General features: G+C 45.0%; 1 protein-coding gene across 1 annotated transcript in view; it reads right to left on the bottom strand.

Annotated features, from left to right (window-relative positions):
• The window catches only part of LOC145414371 (muscle calcium channel subunit alpha-1-like), a 1622725-nt gene that overhangs the window by 113049 nt on the left and 1486405 nt on the right, over window positions 1-23271 (bottom strand). Inside the window, exon 42 of the mRNA XM_080283905.1 lies at window positions 8036-8133. Coding sequence (XP_080140031.1) covers window positions 8036-8133 — 98 coding nt within the window. The remainder of the gene's footprint in view (window positions 1-8035; window positions 8134-23271) is intronic.

Raw genomic sequence — 23271 nt, 5'->3', positions numbered from 1 at the left:
GTCTAGAGCTTTGTCTATTTCTTCTTGGGAGAGACAGGAATGACGAGCTTGAGACATCTTGACAGCGTAAAAGCTCAATTCAGAGTGATGGCCTAGGTAGGCCAAGGAGGGGGTAAGGGAGGCCTGGAGGGGTCAGGTTGTACAGTGAGACAGTGGAATGAAACAATGGTGTTCATAGAAGGTCGCGTTCACACTGTCACGACATGTAAAGACTTACTACAAGTGCGCGAATATGAGGTGGTATATATACCACCACGACGCTCTAGTCACTGGGAGCTCAGGTGGTATATATACCACCGCGACGCTGTACGGGTTAAAAGGTCTCGCCCCTCCTTCCTTGTACTTTCCTAGCCTAAACACTTCTTCAATCTCTTCTTGAGCTTCGTTGTTACCCTCCATAACTACTGATACTATCTCTTTAGCCTTACTCAGTTCTTTTGTGTGTGTGTGTGTGTGTGTGTGTATATATATATATATATATATATATATATACATATATACATATATACAGTAATCACTCCAATATCCGACGTAATAGAGCCATAGGTAGGTCCGGATATTGGTTCTGTCCGGATATTGGGCCCCAGCTTATGGACTTGTAATTATGGACCCTAACTCAGAGAAACACCTATACAACACCCTCTGGACATGCATAGCACCTATTTAAGACCCAAATCACACCAATAAGGCACATAAATGACTGAAATAAATGCAAAACAAACATAAAATGAGGGTTTAGAAGTAGGTTCATACAATAATAAACATTCTGGTGACTGGCTCCTGGACTGGTACTTATGGACCTTAACCTAGCCTAACTCAGAAAAACACCTTCCTACTGCACATGCATAGCTCCTAATACCCTATTCACACCAATAATGGACATTAAAGAGTGAAATGAGGTAAGTATAGTATGGAAAAAAGTACAGTATGAAACATTCTTACGTCCGGATAGTGGGGATGTTCGGATATTGGGCGTCCGGATATTAGAGTGATTACTGTACTGTATATATATATATATATACATATATACTCTATATATATATATATATATACATATATACTGTATATATATATATATATATATATATATATATATATATATATATATATATTATATATAGTAATCACTCTAATATCCGGACGCCCAATAACCGAACATCCCCACTACCCGGACATAATCGTCTTGGGATCCAATATTCAAAAAAAAAAAAAAAAAAAAAAAAAAAAAAAAAAAACCCGTCCGTAATTTGAACCTACCGGCGCGGCACGGGAGAGCATTGTTGTGGCGCGTCATTCCTCCAACGTCCGATAGAGCGCCGCTGCATCCTCCCCACTTTCCGTCTCTCTCTCGCCGCGAGTGCACGCTCGTCGTAATGGCTGCCCACGTGATCGCTTTTGTGGTGGTGCCTTACCTGCTGCAGGGCCTCCTGCTGCTCTCGGGCATCCTCTTAGTGTGTGTGATGATGGCCCCGCCACCTAAGAAAAGAAAGAGAGTGGTGTTGACTCTGGAGAAGAAACGGGAGATATTGGAGAAAGTAGATGCGGGGTGGTCTTCTTCCCGCATTCTCCGCGAGTTTAACCTGTCCCAGTCTACTTTGTTCGATATCAAGAGATCCCAAGACAAACTCATGCAGTACATGGCTGACTTCTCGTCGAGAAGCAAACGCAACGTGGAAAGGAAGGTTATGTTTACCCCTAAGTTTGCAGAAATCGACCGATCCATGTTGATTTGGTATCGACAACAACGTGCTGCTGGTGTGATGGTATGTGGAACGGAGCTGAAGACTGCTGTTGAGAAGTTCGCCAGGCTTCACGACGCCCTAGACTTCAAGGCATCCGAGGGTTGGCTCTTCGCGTTCAAGTTGCGGCATGGCCTTACCAACCGTAAAGCACATGGCGAAGCATTGGACGCTAATGAGGATGGAGTTGACGAGTTTCCGCACAAGGTGAAGGGCTTGATCAACAGGGAGGGCCTCACTCTCGGTCAAGTCTACAACACAGACGAAACTGGCCTATTCTATCGCTCGCTGCCAACGAACACTCTAGCCGAGGAGACAGAAGCGTGTACCTGGACGCAAGCTTTCCAAGGAACGGATATCTGCTTTGTGTTGTGCCAGTGCTAACGGCATGCACCGGCTTAAGCCCATTGTTGTTGGCCACGCAAAGCAGCCTCGGTGCCTTCGTGGGGTGATGGATGTTCTTCCTGTCGTCTGGTACCATTCTTTGAAGGCATGGTTCACAGCTGTGATCTTCAAAGACTGGTTTCACCGTCACTTCATCAAGGAGGTCATCCATTACCAGAGGAAGACACTGGGAATCCCGCGCGACCAGATAAAGGCCCTCCTTCTCCTCGACAATGCACCTGCCCACCCGTGCGACAAGGACTTGGTTGCTGAAAATGGCCGGATTAGGTGCATGTTTCTGCCACCTAATACGACTGCTCTCATCCAACCAATGGACCAAGGAGTGATCGTGGCAACAAGCGCCTATACCGTCGGAAGTTCCTGGACGAGGTGATGGTTGTTCTCGAGGACGAGGACGAGCGCAGGGAGGGACGGGACACACGAGGCAAGCGGACTTTGGAAAACCTTCGCCGCTACAACAGCAAGTCTGCGCTGTACAACTGGGCAACTGCATGGAAGGAAGTCCCTGTGAAGACTCTGGAAAATGGTTGGTCTCATCTGCTTCTCGGAACGGATGTGGAGTACGATTTTCTAGGATTTGACGTGGATGACTTCCATGCACGGCTACGTATGCACGGCGACGATGTAGATGTGGACGATGTTCGTGAGTGGTTGGATGATGACGAGGGCGATCCTGGGTATCAGACGTTGTCTGATATCGAGATCGCGTCTTCGGTTGCAGGTGTCAGTACCGCACTTGAAGATTCCGACGCTGAAGGCGATGATGATGCGGACTCCTCTCAGCAGGACACTACTCCAGCCATCCCCAAGCTGAGTGCACTCCGGGAACATCTAGAGTTCGTCCTAGACTACCTGGAACACCCGGACTGCGACAGGGAGATGGGGCCCTTGGGACTCGTGGAGGAAGTGCGTGCTTTCAGGCAGCCATCATCTATCGTCAGAATCGTCGGTCATTGCGTCAATCAACCATTGACAGTTTTTTCAGGCCCGTGACCCCCGCTGTGCCCAGCCCTGGCTCCACTCCGTTGCCTCCCCAAGGCAGACCCTCATGCTCCGAGCCACAGCCCAGCACATCAGCCACGGTGGAGTCACCGCTCGACGTGAGTTTGCGGCTGTCTTCAGAGTCGTCTGCAGTGGGTACGTCATCAGCACGACCCAGCGATGCACCCCTAGGTCGCCTGCCAATGATACTCTCGGACTCTGACAGTGAATAAACAGCAAGAACTTCTCCACTAGACCACACGGGAATTTAGTGTTGTGCAGTGAAAAAAACAGTGTGTTGTGTTAAGGATTTAAAGTTGTGAGAGAAAAGACTCAATAGAAAAAAATTTTAATGTAAATAGACTTGTTTGTTTGGCTTTGGAAAATTATCTGAATGGGAAAAGTTAAAGTGCAACACTTAGTAAGTTACAATGGAGCATTAGTTAGACAAGAGTGCACACTGTGAAGAGAACGGAGTTCTGTGTGTTACTGACTAAGTTCAGTGCAAGACTTCAGGAACAGTGTACTGCAAGTGCTTCAGGAAATCGTTCTTACTGTCAGAGTCCGAGAGGAGGCGGTTATTCATCAAGGTGGCCAGGGACTTGCTGTAAGTAGCCAGAATGTTTCATACTGCACTTTTTTCCATACTATACTTACCTCATTTCACTCTTTAATGTCCTTTATTGGTGTGAATAGGGTGTTAGTAGCGATGCATGTGCAGTAGGAATGTGTTTTTCTGAGTTAGGCTAGGTTAGGGTCCATAAGTACCAGAATGTTTATTAATGTATGAACAATTTCTAAACCCTCATTTTATGTTTCTTTTGGATTGATTTCAGTCATTTATGTGCCTTATTGGAATGATTTGGGTCTTAAATAGGTGCTATGCATGTCCAGAGGGAGTTGTATAGGTGTTTCTCTGAGTTAGGGTCCATGAGTTGGGGCCCATTATCCGGACAGAACCAATATCCGGACCTACCTATGGCTCTATTACGTCGGATATTGGAGTGATTACTGTATATATATATATATATATATTAATCCTTCGATTATCTGACATAATAAAGACAATGGCATGTCCGAATACAGAAGAAATCCGGATACAGGACAATATCCTCTACTCTACCTATAGCCTTCTTATACCCAACCTATATGTACAGGACTCCTTCTAATTGTGGCAGTGTTCTCTGATCTTTCAGCTGTATTAAGACATCAAAACACACATGGGAATATCCAATATACTGCTAGACACTAATCCACACATACTCCACCTACATGAACAGCACCCCATTCTGATTGTGGCAGTGTTCTTCAGTCTTTCAGCTATGTAGACAATGAAACACACATGGGAATAACCAATATAATGCTAGACACTAAGAAAACAATGCATAAACAATAAATATCCACGAAAAAGTCAATGAAGACTACGGTTGCAAAAAGGCTTCTAACACTTTCGAGGACCATAAGTTTCCAGTAAGTTTCTGGGACACCTAAGAGAGCCGAGAACCCAGCTATGGCTGCTTCTGCACACACAAAGAAAAACATTTCCACGGTCATGTTTGCCCTTGGTGATTACATTGGTATAAACTGTACACCATCATTTTTGCTGATGCTTATACTATAAGTTAATAAAAACACACAAAACTGTTGAGTAAAAGTACAAAAATGCAGTGAGAACTAGTTTGTTCAAGAGTAAAAATAGCTTCAAATAACTTCCCACCATCCCAGCACAAAATTTTGCCCACCATATGTAAGAGCTATGCACAGGTCTAAATGCAGAATTTCACGAGCTTTCTCTTGGCGCTTTCGGACTCTTGATATGACCTACAGTATTCAATTAAATTGCCAGAAAATAAAAAAATTGCTCATGGCGATGCAGGGAGGTATGGTGAGAGGCCAGGCAGGCAGTGCACTAAGCAGGGACAGGGGAGGGCAGGGGGATGGGGAGGGAGACATGCCTAGCAGCGCTGAGCATGGAGGGGGATGGAGAAGGGATGGGAGGGGGGAAGAAGTGAAAGCGGCTGGGGAACTTTGACCGTTCAGTGAGGAGGCAGACAGGCGATTTTGCTCTGCTGGTGGGTTAGAGGCTATATTACTCGCTCGTAGCCAGTACATTCCCAGTGATCTGGGCAGCTGGGGGAATTTGGCCATTCAGTGAAGAGGCAGTCACTTCTGCTCAGCTTGTGGGCTAGGGTCTGTTTTACTCGTGCTTGGCTGGTAGCTTCGGAGCAATCTGGATGGCTGGGGAACTTTGACCATTCGGTGAAAAGGCGGACAATCATTTTTGCTCAGCTGGAGAATTAAGATCTGTATTAATCATGCGGGAGCCAGTATATTCCCAGTGATCCCGGCAGCTGGGGGACTTTGACCATTCCGTGGAGAGGTAGACAGCCATTTTTGCTCAGTTGGTCAGTTAGGGTCTGTATTACTCACATGGTGGCCAGTATGATCCCAGTGATCCGGGCAGCAGGGGGACTCTGACCGTTTGATGAAGGGGTCTATCTATCTATCTATCTATAGCCCGACGCCCTAATCCCGCAAAGGGTGGCCGCAGACAAAACGCCTCCAAGTCGCTCTGTCACCCACCATTTGACTACCCTCCCCCCAACTAACCCCCCCCTCCCTCATATACCTCTCAACTCCATCCCTCCACCTCATCCTCGGTCTACCTCTCCCTCTCCCTCCCTCCACCTCACCTACATACACCCTCTTAGTCAGTCTTTCATTCTCCATTCTCTTCACATGTCCAAACCACCTCAGTGTATTTCTCCTAATCTTCTCAACCACATCCACATCCACATCCACCCCACAGCATTCCTTCACTTCTTCATTCGTCAACCTGTCCCTCCACGTCACTCCACATGCTCCTCTCAAGTAACTCATTTCCACTGCTCTCACTCTTGACTTGTTCCCCTCTTGCAAGGTCCATGCCTCGCTTCCATACGTCAGGGTAGGGATCACAATACTATCATGCAGTGACTTCTTAACTTCCATACTCACCTCCCTATTTCTCATCACTGCTTTCAGTGTACCAACAACCTTCCTTCCTGCCGTACCCTTTCACGCACTTCATCCCCCAAAGTTCCATCCTTACTCATCACACTACCCAAGTACTTGAATGCACTCACATTCTCCATATCCTCACCATCCAACCTCACTGCACACTCTGTGACTTCATTCCTCTCAAACAGCCATTTTTACTCAGCTGGCGGGTTGCAGTCTGTCAACCACACATGGCCAGATATTGGCCAGCGGCCTGGCTGATTTTTAAATTTGTAGGCCATCCAACAGGCCATGTGTATGTATATATATATATATATATATATATATATATATACAGTGGTAGGCGGGGGCGCTCACCATCCACTTACTCGATGTAGTGCTGCCCTTGGATGTCTGCCCTTTCCTCTCCTCCATCCTTCTTTCCTTCCATCCTCTCCTGTCTTTCATTCCTTCTCTCTTTCCTCATCCTTCTGCCTACAGGTGACTTTACACTCCCTCTTCTGTCTTTCTTTCCTTCATTCTTTCCTCTTCCTTCTGCCTGTGGGTGACTCTACAATGAGTGACAAGCCAAATGGTTTCCTGTACAGCAGGAAACCATTTACTACACTGGGTGGTAACCATATAACCAAATACTGGCGCCTGGTGGTTTAATGGGTAATTACGTCGCTCCAATCAGATTGAGCCGGTGAAGATCTATATCCACGGGGTGGTTGTGGTTTATTGCTCACATAATGACACTCAGGGTTGAGTGAGGCTAGTCACTCTCATCTTAAATGTCAGGACCAACTTGCCTAGCCCCAAGCTCCTACGCTTCTCATGAGGCAATGTAGGATTGGATGATGATATATATACAGTCAACTCGCATATATAGTGGGTTTGTTAGTCATGGTTTTCCAAATTCATGATACTTTTCAAAGCCCAAACCATGATTGTTTCATATGTCATGACAACCAATTTGATAGCAGTCGTCGCTGTCTCAAGTGACTCACTTCTGCGGAGCTTTCCAGGTCACGACGCCATATACGCTAGTCACGGCCAGAAGCCAATCATATTCAAGCATGACAAGCCAATCACAATGCTTCTCACCCATGGCTAGTGGCCCCACTACTACCACGCTCGCCTCGTGCTGAGAGGCCATAGCGTGCCTAAAGCCTCAGAACCTCACCCCCTCCCCTGTCAACATAAGTGCTGTTGTCAGTCGGAGTCCAGTAAGAACCCTACAATATTGTTCATTCCCATTAAATCTATGCATTACATACTGTTTTGAAAGGGTGTTAGTGTTCACTGGTGACTAGTCAAGTGTAAGTATGGTGGAAGGAGGCAACTCTGGTGAGAGGTTAGAATCATAAATAATTTTCCCCATGAGTAAAGTTATTTATAATTTGTAGAATTTCTAAGTCGCAGTGGGTATTGAGAATAAAATAACTGCGCATTAGCCAACTGTAGCTGTCTTAAACCAATTTCAATATCAATGGAAGACTACATCCTAAAGTGTGAGGGAACCTAAATTTAGGTAACTGTATTTCATAATAAATGCATGGTGAAATCTCAAAAATCTTAGTTTCTGCCCCAACTTGGCTGAAAATAAACTTAACATCAACTTTTATCACGGACAAATTTTTATTACTACTGTAATTGAAGGCAGGTATATCCAAGCCCAAGAGCAAGTCCAAGCCATATAAATCCTTAAATGAAGGCCTGAAAAATTCGAAAAATTCTGCCTTAAAAAAATTAGAGAATTGGCATATTCGGATTACTGGTGGTCTGATAGGAAGACTCTTACTGTGGGGAGAGAGAGAGAGAGGGAGAGAGAGAGAGAGAGATACTAACTTCATATATAAAAGAAAGGTTTTCTGGTGAAAATCAGTGAAGACTTTTCATCCTATTTAGTAAACTATAAATGCACTAACCTTTCTAAGGGTGTTGGAGGTCTATGGACTGTGTGATTTAATGCAGTTTTCTCATTGGAGTGTGCAGGAGAATATGAGAGGGAGTTGGTTGGCGATATCTGAGAAAGTAAAGGCAAATAACAGAAGTATTAATTATAACGGCAACTGAATATGGCTTGTAAGACTAAGCAACACATGCTTCATGAAAACAAGGCAGCGATTTGTTGTCTACATATTTCTAAATCTTAAGATATCATCACTTACATAATGACTAGAGTATGATGTAACATTATAATATACAGTATATATATATATATATATATATATATATATATATATATATATATGTATGTATACAGTGGAATCTATTCGTGCAATCCTTCAGGGCAGTAAATTACTTGTTGCTGCTGACAAATTTCCCATATTTTATCATTACGTTCCTCAGATTGTACCTACGACTGTCTCGACATATTCAGCGGAAGTTTTCGTTTCCCAATGTCCCAACTGGATACTAGGTTAGGTTAGGTTAGATTAAATTATTTGGTATAGTTAAGTTGGGTCAGGTTAAGTTTAGTTAAACAACAGTTTAGGATAGGCCTTTTTGCCGTAACCCAGATTAGTCGAATGAGCTGACACAGTGGAACACAACTAAAAACAACAGGGGAACAAATTTAGCACGAAACGTTTATTTACCAACCAGAAAGAATCAGAAAAATAAAAGTCAAGAAGAAGAAGAAATGCTAAGTTGCGAGAACACACGGATGGGAATCTGTTTCTGAATAGCAAGCATTTTTGTTCAGGTTCGTCCCTTAAAACTGCGAAACCTGTATGACTGTGGGTACAATCAGTGAGATGCGAGAATGGACTTGATAACCGTATGCTCAGTCAGTCCAAAATGTGTTGTAAGCACGAAACTGAACGAAAAATGTGGAACTGAACACTAATTTACGAGAACACGTGGATTTTTTTTTTTTTCTAATTAGTAAACATTTTCATTCCATTTCGTCCCCTTAAACTGCGAAACCCATTATGAGTGTGGGGTAGAACTATGTGAGACACAAGAAAGGACTGCTAACTGTATGCTCAGTCAGTTGGAAATGTGTTGGGAGGTATGAAACCAAATGAAGAACGTGGAACTAAGTGCCAACTTACGAGAACACATGGCTGAAAGCGATTTTTTTTTTTTTTTTCTAATTAGAAAACATCTTTGTTCCAATTTGTCCCTTAAAACTGCAAAATCCATTATGAGTGTGGGGAAGAACTAGGTGAGGCGTGAGAAAGGACTGATAACCATATACCCAGTTGGTCCAAAATGTGTTGGGAACTGAAATACCCGCGCGGCGGGGTAAACCCGACACCACCACCCCAGGAGGAGAGTATGAGTGGGTGAAACCCACGCCACAAGGGGACAACAGAGAGGCTGGCTTACCTGGCTCACCGTCCAGGCTAACGCAACATATCTCTCCTGTGACCCACGCCCCTCTTCCCCACAGCCAGACCACCTGGCAGTGTACAGGAAAAGTACACTACTGTTCAGCAGTGGAAATGCTTACCAGAATCGGGGTGGGACTTGCAGTGGCAAAGTCGCACACTCTCGGACGCCGAGTCCCCTGGATCGGCCTCCTATTTAACAGAGGACTCAGGAGGAGCCTCAAGGGTTGCTATTCCCCTATGGCAGGAAGGCACGCTCCGTCGGAGCTGTGGCAAAAGCCGAGAGAGTTTGTCCGACCTCTTCTTCCCCCCATCCCTGAGACAAAAACTTCCCTGCCGGAAGGAAGGCACACTCCGTCGGAGCTGTGGCAAAAGCCGAGAGTTCATCTGACCTCTTCCATCAGCACCGGGAAAGGAATCCCGACCCCTACAGAAAGAGGGCACGCTCTGTCGGAGCTGTGACCAAGGCTGAAAGAGTTCGTCCGATCTCTCCCTCCCACTGTCGCAGGGGCAGGAGCGCAGGCTCTGCCGGATCCGTGGCTGTGTCTGGGAAAGCCAAACAGGCACTATCTCTCAGCCGCCCGGGTCAATGGTGTCCTGGAGAGTCTCCTCTGACTCCTCCCCCTCTCCTGCCTTCCCTAGGAGCCCAGGCAGTGCCCAACGGGGCTGCCTGACGGAGGGAAAGTCCCCTGGACCTCCCCCGCATACCCCGGACCAGAGTTTCAGCTGGGCCCTACAGGCCCGCCAAGCAGGAGGCTCGGCCCTCAGTCGCCCTCCCTCCGCTAGTCCCCAGCTCCTATGGAGGGGAACGCCGTTAGCACCACCCACAGCCTCTGCGGCAGAGCAAGGTGCCCCTCTCCCCACCTCTCTACCCAAGAAGGTGGGATTTGCTCCCCTACAGGCTCCTCTCCCAAGACCAGACTGGGCGAGACGTTCCCGAGGCCAGGTGTCCGGTCTTTGCAGCCTCGCCTTCCCCAGGTGCTGTCAGGCTCTGCCAGGATGAGAGGCCGCAGTCCAGTCCTGACGGCCTACGCCTCCAGCCAAGACTGCAGTTCCCAGAGTCAACGGGCCTCCCCAGATGCTCGCTGTGGTGGTCAGCCCTCCACCAGTGCAGGTGGCCACAGTTCCTCCCTGACGGCTGCCCCTGCCAAACGAGACGACAACCCAGTAGGGACATTGCCCTCCTCCCCGCCAACCCTAGGCCCAGGCCTCCCCAGGTCCTCTCCCAGGACCCCGACGACAACTAAAGGCCGGCGCCGAGCAGCACGCTTCCTGGCCCTCTTCGGCCCTAGCCCAGAGATCCCTGCCTCCAGCCGGGTCGTCAGGGCTAGGGAGCCACATAACACCACCCGCTCACTCCTCCCGAACTAGTGGCAGCTACACGGACCACCATCCCCTACATTACTCGTCAGACGGCCTGCCCCCCACACCTGGCCGCCATCTAGAGCTCCCGGTGTAGGCCCCTCTACCCCGTGGGTCGTGTCCTCCCCTCCACACGAATTGTGAGTACCAGACACTGTGACTATATGCTTCTCTAGTGCTACTGGACCCCTCCCCCAGTGAACTAACCCTTGTGACCCCTCCCCATACTTGCGGTGTGTCTCCTCAGTGTTGTATAACCCTTTCCAGTGCTTCACCCCCCCCCATATACCTCCCCCCTCCCGGCCACCACGGTATTACCTCCCCTCAGTGGGTCATAGTGAACTCTACTTGTGATCTCGTATGCAGAGTGTTCGACATCCCTTCCCCAGGGTCAGTTCCCCAATAGTGACAATCCTCCCCGTAGTGTCGCCCCCCCCCCCACCAGGCAGTATACTGTACATCAGTATGATCCTTCCCCCAGTGCATTTTCCCTCTCCCTTCCCCAGGCCCCCAGCCCCTGTCCCCCACACGAATAAACCCACCCTAGACTCACTAATCCCCCTCCCCCCCTTCCCCCTCATCAAGCGTGAGCCATCATATACTCTCGTCCCATGTGACACGTACATAGTCTAAGGTTAATTAGGGCCTCATCTATGTGAAACATAAATATTGTATTAGCTAGGGCCTCGTCCATGTCATGCAAATCCCTAGGCTTATGGACTTGAATATATGCCGTCATATATGTCACACGCCTGAAGGAACAGATATACTGTGCTATACCGTACTGTCTGAATATGGGAATATGACATACCTGACATATTGTGGTAATATTGCCTGTGACACTGTGTGCATATATTCTTAATTCAGGAAGGTGAAATCCCATGTATAAGCCAGACTTGCTGAACTAGGTGGAAAGTGATTGTTGTATATGTATTTCTAAGTCATTGTAAGTTCCTTAGTTTTGCTCATAGAATGGTGTGTGTTTGTCTTTTGATAATATATGTGTGTGCCCTTAACCAGTGGTGTTTGTGTTTTTCATTCCTTGCTAGTACTGACCCGGTCGGGGACAAAGAACCCAAGGTTGCACCGTGTCTGCACTCGAAAAGTCGGGGCACAGCATACACTGCCTAACAGGAACACTGAGCTCTATAATATGGAGAGGCTATCTCCGCCGCGGGAGTGTGATTTTGGTGGCCATATTGAAACATCGATACTTAAATTCAAATTCAAATACCTCATTTCCACTAAGCAGTGATTATTAATAAAGAGACTATCTATCTATCTATCTATTGCCAGACGCCTCAATCCCGTTTGGGGTGGCCACAAACAAATCGCCTCCAAGTCACCCTGTCCCCCGCCATTTCACTGCCCTGCTCCCAGCTCACACCCCCCTCTCTCATATACCTCTCCACCCCATCCCTCCATCTCATCCTCAGCCTCCCCCTCCCTCTTCCCTCCTCCACCTCACTCACATACACTCTCTTCGTCAGTCTTTCACCCTCCATCCACTTTTTGCTTATAATACAAAAACATATATGGATTATGATTTTTTTTCTGCCTAGTTCAACGAATTATATTAGGTACATTTAGTCAATGAGTATAAAACACCCTAGGTTGCTGCAGTGCACTATCCATGGCACTATCCATGGCATGAAACTGAATGTCTAGATTGATAAAGGCCGGAAGAAACATGGAAATATCTACAAGAGAGTGTGAACAGAAGAGAGGAGGACATGGAGAGAAAGACTGGAGATAAATGGGCCTGTTTTAGTGGCCTCATTCATGCAGGGATACTGTGGAAGATTCTTCCCGCCCTACCCTGGGGGCAATAATCTTATAGAATTAGCAACAAGATACATTTCTTATTTGTGAAATGTAATGCCATCTCTCTCTGATGAATTCTTGTATCCATTTTTGCATCCAGAAGCTGCACAGCTGACCATGGCACTATATATTACGGAATCATCAGCTGCTCTCAAAAACCCAACGAACACCTCAGTTCAAAAACTGTGGGCATCAGGCGAGGTGTAACATGGCTGCTGCTACACCAGCGCCGCCCTGGCAGTGGCTACATCAGTTATGCTGTGTTAGCCATGACAAAGCCTCTCCATATTACAGAGCTCAGTTGTTGGGAAGCATGAAATTGAACGAGGAATGTGAAACTGAACCCTAACTTACGAGAACACATGGATGAAAGTTTTTTTTTTTTTCCTGATTAGCATACATTTTCGTTCCATTTATTCCCTTGAAATTTTGAAACCCATAAATTTTTGTCTAACCATAAGGCCTTCAGTGTGCCCACGTGAGGTACCCAGAGTCTGGAGGGTGGCGTCACCATGAGCAACTTTCAAATTTCATCGCTAGGCCAGCTGACTTCCCGTGTTAGCTAGAGTTTTTTTTCGCATGTTGATATGACCTGTCTCATTATATTGAGCGCATTAGAACAAAAATGTGTTACTCAACTGCGTGTTACTCAAGTACTGAGTGTGTATATTATGTACAGTAAACTCGCCCCGAACACGTTCTTGCCGAACGCGCTCTCAATTATACACGGTTAGTGCTGGGATACGTATAAGACAACGTAAGATTAAAGAACCATTATGAAAACTATAAATTTACACAAGAGAGGCCTTTGAAAGGCCAAATCCTCGAACATCAGCTCAGCACGCACGGTTTGTTTTGATCACGTGATGTGATTCACTGTACTGCTTTTCCTCAGTGTTGTATTTGTAAGTTAAATATTTACAGTACTGTTCTGGTAAGTTTATGTGCAACTTAAAGTATTATTAAATAACGTTCAAGCAAGAAATAAAGTCTCATGACCAGTTTTCTGATAGGTGTCAGAATATTACCTTTTTTATTTGTTTGTTAAATATTTGGTGTACTGCATTTCCACAGTACTGGATTGGTAAGTTAAATATTTACTATTCTGGTATGTACTTGTAAGTTAAAGCACTTAAAGAAAGTTAAAGCATTAAATAAAGCCTTGTAATCAGTTAACCTGATTTATAGATTACACACGATCGGTGGGTTCCAAGACAATTCGCCAACATGACAATTCCCTGTCAGGACAACTCACACCCTGGATGATTCCCCGTCATTCTATAAATATCAATCAATCAATCAATCATTTCCTGTGGCACCCTCGGGGATGCATAGGGCCTCGATGAACTCACACCACCACATCCTATCTTGTGCTAACTCCTCAAGATCTCCCCAACACTCATCTCCAACTTCCCGTCTCATTGTCCTCACCCACGTCTCTTTTGGCCTTCCTCTACCTCTCCTACCAAGTGCCACCCACCCTGGTGTACCTCGTACTATTCCCTGTCTCCTATACACATGTCCTAGCCACTTCCATCGTGAAAACCTAACATATTCATTGACCGGCTGCAATCCCGTTATTTCTCTAATTCTACTATTTGGTATCCTTTCCCACCACTTAACTCCTAATATTCTTCTAAGTGCTTTGTTTTCAAACACCAAGAATTTATTTTCCATAGTCACTGTGCTGTACCAAGACTCGTGTCCATAAATTAAGATACTCCTAACCATTACCTTATAAAGTTTGATTTTTGTATGCACAGAAAAACTGTTATTATTCCAAATATTTTTAAGCATTCCCATTGCCTGATTAGCCTTCTTTAACCTTTCCTCGAATTCAAAGTTCAAAGAACCATCCTTGGCTAAATAAGTACCTAAATATTTAAACCTATCAACTTGCTTTACAACCATACCTCCAATTACACATTCCTGCGCATTTTCCATATTCATATTGATTATTTCAGTTTTTCCACAATTAATAACCAAACCCACCTTGCGACCTTCACTCACCAAACAGTCCAACACTCTCTGCATCTCTTCTGGCCCATCACAAATCAAAACTATATCATCTGCATAATCTAAATCCAAAAGTTTCCTGTTCTCTCCCCAAAGTACACCTGCACCGGTTTCTGTTCCAACGCGTTTCATAATGTAATCAATGACCAATATAAATAGTAAAGGTGATAGAACACCACCTTGAATTACTCCGGACTTGACTTCAAATGAATCACTCAGACAACCATCAACCATCACTTTACAAAATGTGTCCTCATGCATGTTCATAATGACCCTCACAAACTCCTCTGGTATTCCATAATGTCTCATGATCTTCCCCATAGTCTCTCTCGAAACACTATCAAAAGCCTTTTCAAAATCAACAAAACAAAGACTTAACGGTACTCTCATTTCATTAACTTGCTGCATCAAATGCCTAACTATAAAGATCTGATCATTGCAACCACGTCCCTTTCTAAAACCAGCCTGTTCATCCCTCAGAATACCCCCAACCACAGGCTCCAACCTATTTAACAACACTCTACTGAAAACTTTCAAAGCTATCGGTGACAAAGAGATTCCCCTCCAATTACCACATTCACTCAGGTCTCCCTTCTTCGGAACTTTAACAATTACACCATTCTTCCAAACTGATGGTAGTAACCCCGTCACCCATATCTTATTGAATAGCTTGGTCAAGATCATTATTAATCTATCCCCCTCCACTTTAAACATTTCCGGAAATAAACCATCCTCCCCTGGTGCCTTATTATTCTTTAACTGTTTTACTGCTTTCTCCACATCTGCAAGCCTCAACTCTCCTGCTTCTATATTTAAATCTTCCTGAGCAGACGGTATATCCTCTTCTGGTGGTATTGGTCTATTAAGAACTGTCTCAAAATGCTCTTTCCATCTATTTTTAATATCTCCATCTTTGGTCAATAAATTTCCTTCCCTGTCTCTAACTGGTATTTCCTTGCGTTTACCTGCATTACCACTCAGTTCTCTAATCGATTCATATGCTGTTCTTTGACTCTGTCCATCATTTTTGTTTATTAAAATTTCAGTCTCTGCAACCTTTTCATCCACACATCTTCTTTTATCTCTCCTAGCTAACCTTCTTACTTCTGAATTCAAACTCCAGTACGCAGCTCTTGCTAATTCAATCTCTCGTTCATCAACGCATTGCATCTCACTCCTCAATTTAGCCTCACCTCTCTTTTTTATCATATCCCACGTTTCCTCTGATATCCATTTCTTTCTCCCGAATCTATGTCTCCTTCCAATTGTACATTCAGCAGTCTCATGCAAAACTTTGTTCACATCCTCCCACATCTCATCTACACTTCTCTCCCCCTCTTCCAACGTTTCCAACGATTTCTATAAATATACTTATGTTAATTAATCAGTACTTTTATAAATATACTTATTATTAATTAATCAATACTTTAATAACTATATTTCAGGGGGATCCATCAAAGTCTATGTTGTCTTGTTATTGTTGTGACGGCGAACTGGCTTGACAGCGAATAGTCCAGAAACCATTTTGCTCCCTAGACTCCCTAAACGTGGTCTTTTGCTGTTATCTGCCATTGGTAATCAATATGAAGCACTTTAAGTGGTTAGAAGCTTTCTTTAATGTTATAACTTACAAATACAGTACTGCACAGCAAAACTTAGACATACAAATACGTAAACACAAGGCAACATTCCGATGCCGATTGGTTTTGGCATCAGAATGCTGCCTTGTGTTTACGTAATTGTATGTTGAAGTTTTGCTGTGCAGGACTGTATTAGTAAGTTTTAACATTAAATAAACCTTCTAACCACTTAAAGTGCTTCATATTGATTACCAATGGCAGATAACAGCAAAAGACCACATTTAGGAGATCTAGGGAGCAAAATAAGGAGTAGTTGAAACTTACGCGGTTTTGCGCCGAACGCACCACGTTAGGAACGCAACCCACGCGTTGGGGGCGAGCTTGTTGTATATATATATATATATACTGTATATACATATATATATTAAAATGCTGGGAATAGTCGCCGAGGGCATCACAACATCCCTAGGAGGAGCCTACAAAGGGGCAGACAGAGCGTGCCCCGACCCCAGGTGACAGGGACATAAGTCTGCCCGGGCTGCACACCCCTATGACCTGGAACTCGCCCGCCGCCACCATAGCATGAAACAGAGACTACCTTGCGGGTAAGCTGATCCTCGACAGGATTGGGATGGAGCTACCTCCTTAGCTCCAAGCAGCATCTTAGCAATGGCCAGCAGCCGTGCCCTTTGTGAGATGGCCAGTAGCCACTCAGACCTTCAGGAGACAGCCGGCAGCCGTTCAGAAGGCTTCCCAGAGACAGACTGCAGCCGCTCTGCCCTTCAGGAGACAGCCGGTAGCCGCTCCCCCCTAAGAGCTACAGCCTGTAGCCAGGCTCAGGTGACGGCTGGTAGCCGCACCCTTAAAAGGCCATGGCCTGTAGCTGGGCCACACGGCAGGAGATGGCCAGCAGCCGCTCCCCCGTCAGGTGCTGCTATGCCCCCCTACAGGAACCAGCGATGGCTGGTAGCTGCGCTGGGGAGAGAAGGGTACGTCCCCTCTCCTCCTGTAGTTGCCTCAGAGGACAAGACACAGGCGACAGCTGGTAGCCGCGCCCATTGGCAGGAGATGGCTGGTAGCTGCTCCTCGTCGGCATGTTGTCCTCCACACGGGACTTCGGCAACGGCCGGTAGCCGCATATCCCCTGCATCCCCATCAGGGAGTCAGGCCCAGGCGACAGCCAGCAGCCGCCCTCGTTTCGTTGCCCAAGGGAACCTAGATACAGCCGGCAGCCACGCCGAGGAGGAGCACCAAAGCCCCTTGCCCTCTGTGTCTCTGCTACGAGAGGGCATTCTGCCATCAGACCTGCCGACCGGCGGGGACGCATATGACCCTACTGTCAACCACCAGTGAGGCAACCTTCAGGAGGAAGGCCTCAGCCCCGAGGATCTATGGAGAGGCCCTGTGCTATCCCCAGGGTTATTTTCCGCCCAGCCAGCTCCACAGGGACCCTACCTGATGGACTCCAATGGAGGCTGACGCTGCAGCCCACTCCTGATGGTGTTCCCAACAGCAGGATACCGCAGCCAACAGGCCCTTGAGGCTGCCCCCAGGACCCCCGGGCAAGGCCTCTCCCCACCCCTACGCAGACGACACCCGTCCTCCATCAGGCACCTGAGTGAGCGCTTCAGGAAACTCTTCGGCCCCAGTCCTGAGGGCCGTACCCCAGTTTCCAGCCCCGACAGTGCAGGGTCCTTCGCCGCACGCAGCCCCAGATGAGAAAGGACGTCCCTACGAGTGATCCCATGGCCGCAGGACACAGAGGCCCCTGGCAGAGCTCATCCCCCAAAAGGAGCCGGGCTGTGAGCTCTCCCGCCAATCTCTGCCAACGTCGCCACCCTATCCAGTCCCAACAGTGAGTGACAGTGGAAGTGGAGTGACAGTGAAACAGTGACATAGACATTGGGCAGTGTGTTAAGATATCAGAGAGAAATTAAGTCCAAGATCTATCAGTGCTATAGTGACGGAAGTGTAGACCAACAGTGAAACAGTGACAGAGTGAGAGAAGCCGAGCAGTGATTACAGTGACCTCAGTGAATGTGTATCTCAGCTCTAATAATATAATTCTTCCACGATATAAGACCTGTAGGTGAGCTGCCCATTTTAATCACAGTGTAGATTTCCCTCAAAGCAACAGTGACCAGTTCCCATGCCCAATACCTTAAGTCCTGTTCATTGTGCCATTAACTTTTATCCCAAACAATTGTCCAAACAGTATCCTGCAAGATACTAATACCCATGATCTCAGTACATGTCATATAATTGTCTAGATTCCTGCTTTGTGACGTCTACCTGTTCCACATTTAGAATTTACCAATATACGTGAAAAGGTTGTTGCCCCGAGTTTTTGTGCTGTGTCTCTCTTAGTCTCCTAAGCTCCGGTCTAGAAAGGGAACCCAGCTGCATAATTGGTGTTCAAGGGACGGGAAGCCGACCCTTAAACACCTAGCATAACATATACTGTATGTATATATATATATGCATAAGAGATGTAGTGGTATCTGAGGTAGACTGCGAGATAATGCTGATTTTATGTGTGCGGCGTGTCGGGGTGAGCAGGTGGAGATTGTCAAACGTGAAAAGACTGAACTTGCTGGTGAATCTCTTGAGTGTGTGGAAGAGTTTTGTTATTTGGAAGACATATTGTGTGCTGGAGGTGGGGCTGGAGCTAGCTCTGTGGCTAGGGTGAGAATTGGTTTGAAGAAGTTCAGGGAGCACTTGCCTCTCCTGACATTGAGAGGACTCTCCCTATATGCTAAGGGGTCTTTGTATGCAACATGTGTTAGGAGTGTAATGCTGTATGGTAGTGAAACCTGGGCAGTGAAGGAGGAAGATATTCGCCGGCTCAGATGTACAGAAATGACAATGATTAAGTGGATGTACAGTGCGTCCCTGCGTCCAAGGCCTGGAGGGGCTAGGTTTACGATGGAAGAGTTGAGAGGTAGGATGGGACTGGAGTGTATTGGTGTTGTGATGAGGAGAGGTAGATTGAGATGGTTTGGACATGTGGAGAGGATGGGGGATGATAATTGGGTGAGGAAGGTGAGAAGTGTTAATATTGGAGGTGGGGTTATGAGGGGTAGACCGAGAAAGACATGGGACGAGGTCATTAAGTGTGACCTCAGGGTTAAGGGACTGAACAGGGAGGCTGCAATGGATCATGCAGCGTGGAGAGCCGCCATTAGGTGACCAAGGCCGACACATGCAAGCATGCTGGAGCCTTTAAAAACTAAACGAAAACGAAACGATATATATATATATATATACAGTATGTATATATATATATATATATATATATATATATATATATCCTGTGTGTGTGTGTGTGTGTGTGTGTGATATATATATATATATATATATATATATATATATATATATATATATATATATATACTGTGTGTGTGTGTGTGTGTGTGTGTGTGTATTTACCTAGTTGTGATATACAGGAAATGAGCTATGCTCGTGGGGTCCCGTCTCTGTTGCTCAATAAGTCAACTTTACCTTTAAACTCGTTTAAGTTTTTAGACTGGATGATCTCTTCGTAAAACAAATAACTCAGAGTCAAATGGCCACCCCGTACGGGATTATGGCGTCTGGCAATAGGTAGATAGATAGATCTCTTTGTATAGGCTATTCCACATGTCTGTACATCTATAAGGAATACTATATTTCTTGATATCCTTCAAGCAGCTTGGCTTCTTCAATATCATTCTGTGTCCTCTTGCTACTCTCTTATCCCAGAAAAACAGATCTTCTTAGTCAATTTTATCTACTCCCATCATGGTCCTGAACACTGAAATCATGTCGCCTCTCTTTCTCCTTTCCTCTAAGGAAGGCAAATCCAGCTTTTCCAGCCTCTCTCTGTACAACAGATCTGCCAGCCTGGGGACCATTTTGGTTGCTGTTCTTTGTATTCTCTCAATCATGTTTATATCTTTCTTTTTGTGTGGGGACCACACTACTGCCCCATACTCTAACCTGGGGTGAATCATGGCCACTATCAATTTCTTCATCATCTCCTCATCCATATAATAAAGCTACTCTTATATTAATCAGGAGTTTATTGGTCTCTCTAACTGTCTTGTTCATGTGTTTTTAGGTGACAAACTGTCCTGGACCAGCACTCCCAAATCTTTTTCTTCTCTTGCTTTTGTGGATGGTTCAATACCCATCAAATAATTCAGTGATGGCCTCTTGGTACTTTTTCCCATTTCCAAAATTTTACATTTTCTTGCACTGAATTTCATTTTCCATATTTGGCTCCATTCATGTATCCTATCCAGATCCTCCTGCAGCATTTTACAATCCTCCTCAACCTCTACCTTCCTCAAGATCTTAGCATCATCAGCAAACAGACTTGCATAAATGTTCACTCCATCTACCATATCATTTATGTAAATCAGGAACATTACTGGTGCCAACACTGATCCCTGTGGGACTCCACTTGTTACTTCCCTCCAACCAGACATTCTATCCTTTATTACTGTCCTCATTTGTCTGACTCTCAAAAAGTCTCTCATCCATTCCAGGAGGTTCCCCTTCGTCCTCCTATACGTTCTAGTTTCCACATTAGTCTCTTATGGGGTGCCTCGTCGAAGGCCTTCTCCAAATCTAAATACACACAATCCACCCAACCATCTCTCTCCTGAAGCACGTCAATCGTTCTTGAGTAAAAACTCAACAAGTTAGAAACACATGACCTTTCACATCTGAATCCAAACTGACTATCAGCCAAAATATTCATCTCTTCCGGATATTTTACCCATCTACCTTCAGAATTCTCTCGCACAATTTTGCGACCATGCTGGTTAGAGACACCGGTCTATAATTCAGGGGTTCCTCCCTGTTACCTCCCTTATAAATTGGTACCACATTTGCCCTCTTCCATTCTTCAGGCACTTTACCCTCATCCAGAGGGGAAAGTGCCAGTGTGTGTGTGTGTGTGTGTGTGTGTGTGTGTGTGTGTGTGTGTGTGTGTGTGTGTGTGTGTGTGTGTGTGTGTGTGTGTGTGTGTGTGTGTGTGTGTGTGTGTTCTTACCTACCTAATTGTTCTTACCTAATTGTATCTTTACAGGAATGAGTCAAGCTCGTACTGTCCCGTGTCTTAAACCATATTTATCGTACATATCTTTAAATTTGTGAATTGTTTTGGCACACACTATTTCATTTGGTAGTGCATTCCATTGATCAATTGCTCTGTTTGAGAAACTGAATTTCCTTACGTCTTTATCACCTCTCTTCTTATGCAGATTTTTGCAGTGTCCTCTTGCTGATGCTTCTCCATATGTTAAGTAATCATTTATGTCTATTTTCTCCTTTCCTGATAAGCACTTATATAGCATTATCATGTCACCTCTTTTCCTTCTCTCCTGTAGTGTTGGTAATTCCAGTTTATTTAGTCTTTCTTCGTAGCTTTGGTCCCTTAAGCTTGGTATCCATCTTGTAGCGGCCCTTTGAACTTTTTCAATCTTGTCTATATGCTTTTTGAGATGAGGACTCCAGACTACTGATGCATATTCCTGGGTTGGTCTAATGAATGATGTTATTATCCTTCTTAGCATGTCTTCATTTATGTATGTGAATGCTATTCTCATATTTGCAAGCAGTGTATACATGTTCCGTACCTTCTCGCTGATGTGGTCAGCCGGAGATAGTCTGTTATTGATAACCACACCTAGGTCTTTCACTCTTTCTGATGTGCATAGGGTTTTATTTCCTAACTTTTAATCCCAATCAGGTCTTTTTCCACTTTTACCAAACTTGATTACATGACACTTGTCCACACTGAATTCCATTTGCCATGTACTACTTCATTCATGAAGTTTATTTACTTCTTCTTGTAGCTCTTTACAAGAGTCTGTGTTAGTAATTCTCCTTTGTATTTTTGCATCATCTGCAAACATATTCAGATACCACTCATTTCCAGTGTTACTGTTTATATCATTTATATACACTAAAAACATGATTGGTGCCAGCACTGAACCCTGTGGTACTCCACTAGTCACTTCTTTCCATGATGAGTAGTTTCCTCTTAGTACTGTCCTCATTTCTCTTTTTATGAGAAAGTCTTGCATCCAACAAAACAGTTTGCCTCGAATTCCTCCTTGATGGTACAGTTTCCATAAAAGTCTTTGGTGTGGTACTGTGTCAAAAGCTTTCTTGAAATCTAAATAGATACTGTCCACCCATCCTTCCCTTTCCTGTATTGTGTTTGTTACTGTGTGTGTGTGTGTGTGTGTGTGTGTGTGTGTGTGTGTGTGTGTATACAGTATATATATACTGCAGACAGATAGATAGATAGACAGATAGATAGATACAGATATAGATAGATAGATAGATATAGATATAGATATATCTTGAATATGGCTCTCTCTTGTATTTTGTTTTTCTCTTGGAGGGAACAGTTATTGTGGGCTCGTGGCCCTTGGTTTCTTCTTCCTAGCATAATATTATATATATATATATATATATATATATATATATATATATATATATACATATATCATCATCATCATCATCAGCCGTTGAGGTCCACCGCAGGACTGGCCTATTCCTACTGAAGCAGGGATGATACAGCCAATGTATCTCTACCAAATGGCTTAGGCTGTCTGGTAGAGACTGTTTGTAGGGTGAGAAGTGCTTGTAAGTGTAACTGTAATGTTGTAGTGGATTTGGATGTGTGTGTAGTCTGTGAACCAAGTGTAATAGACCAGCCTTAAGTCGACTGGATGCAAGCATACTAGTGTGTGACATTGGTTCAACCATGGCACCCCTTGTGTCCGCCAAAGTAGGAAGTGGCTTGGTGAACGCTTCCCAAAGTTTTTACAACTCTGCTGGCAGGAGGCGTACCAGCGCTCACCAGCGTGCAAAACGCACACTCTACCACTGTACCACAGAGGTTCTTATATATATATATATATATATATATATAGATAGATAGAGAGATAGATATAGATATATATATATATATATATATATATATATATATATATATATATATATATATATATATAGGTGGTGGCGATCATTGTCCACTCACTTGAT

The sequence above is a fragment of the Coenobita brevimanus genome, chromosome 99 (assembly GCF_032717465.1).
Source record: "Coenobita brevimanus isolate Jiangsu-jjx chromosome 99, ASM3271746v2, whole genome shotgun sequence".
Lineage (NCBI taxonomy): Eukaryota > Metazoa > Arthropoda > Malacostraca > Decapoda > Coenobitidae > Coenobita > Coenobita brevimanus.
The sequence above is the reverse complement of the archived record's forward strand: the minus strand, read 5'-3'. Positions and strand labels throughout refer to the sequence as shown.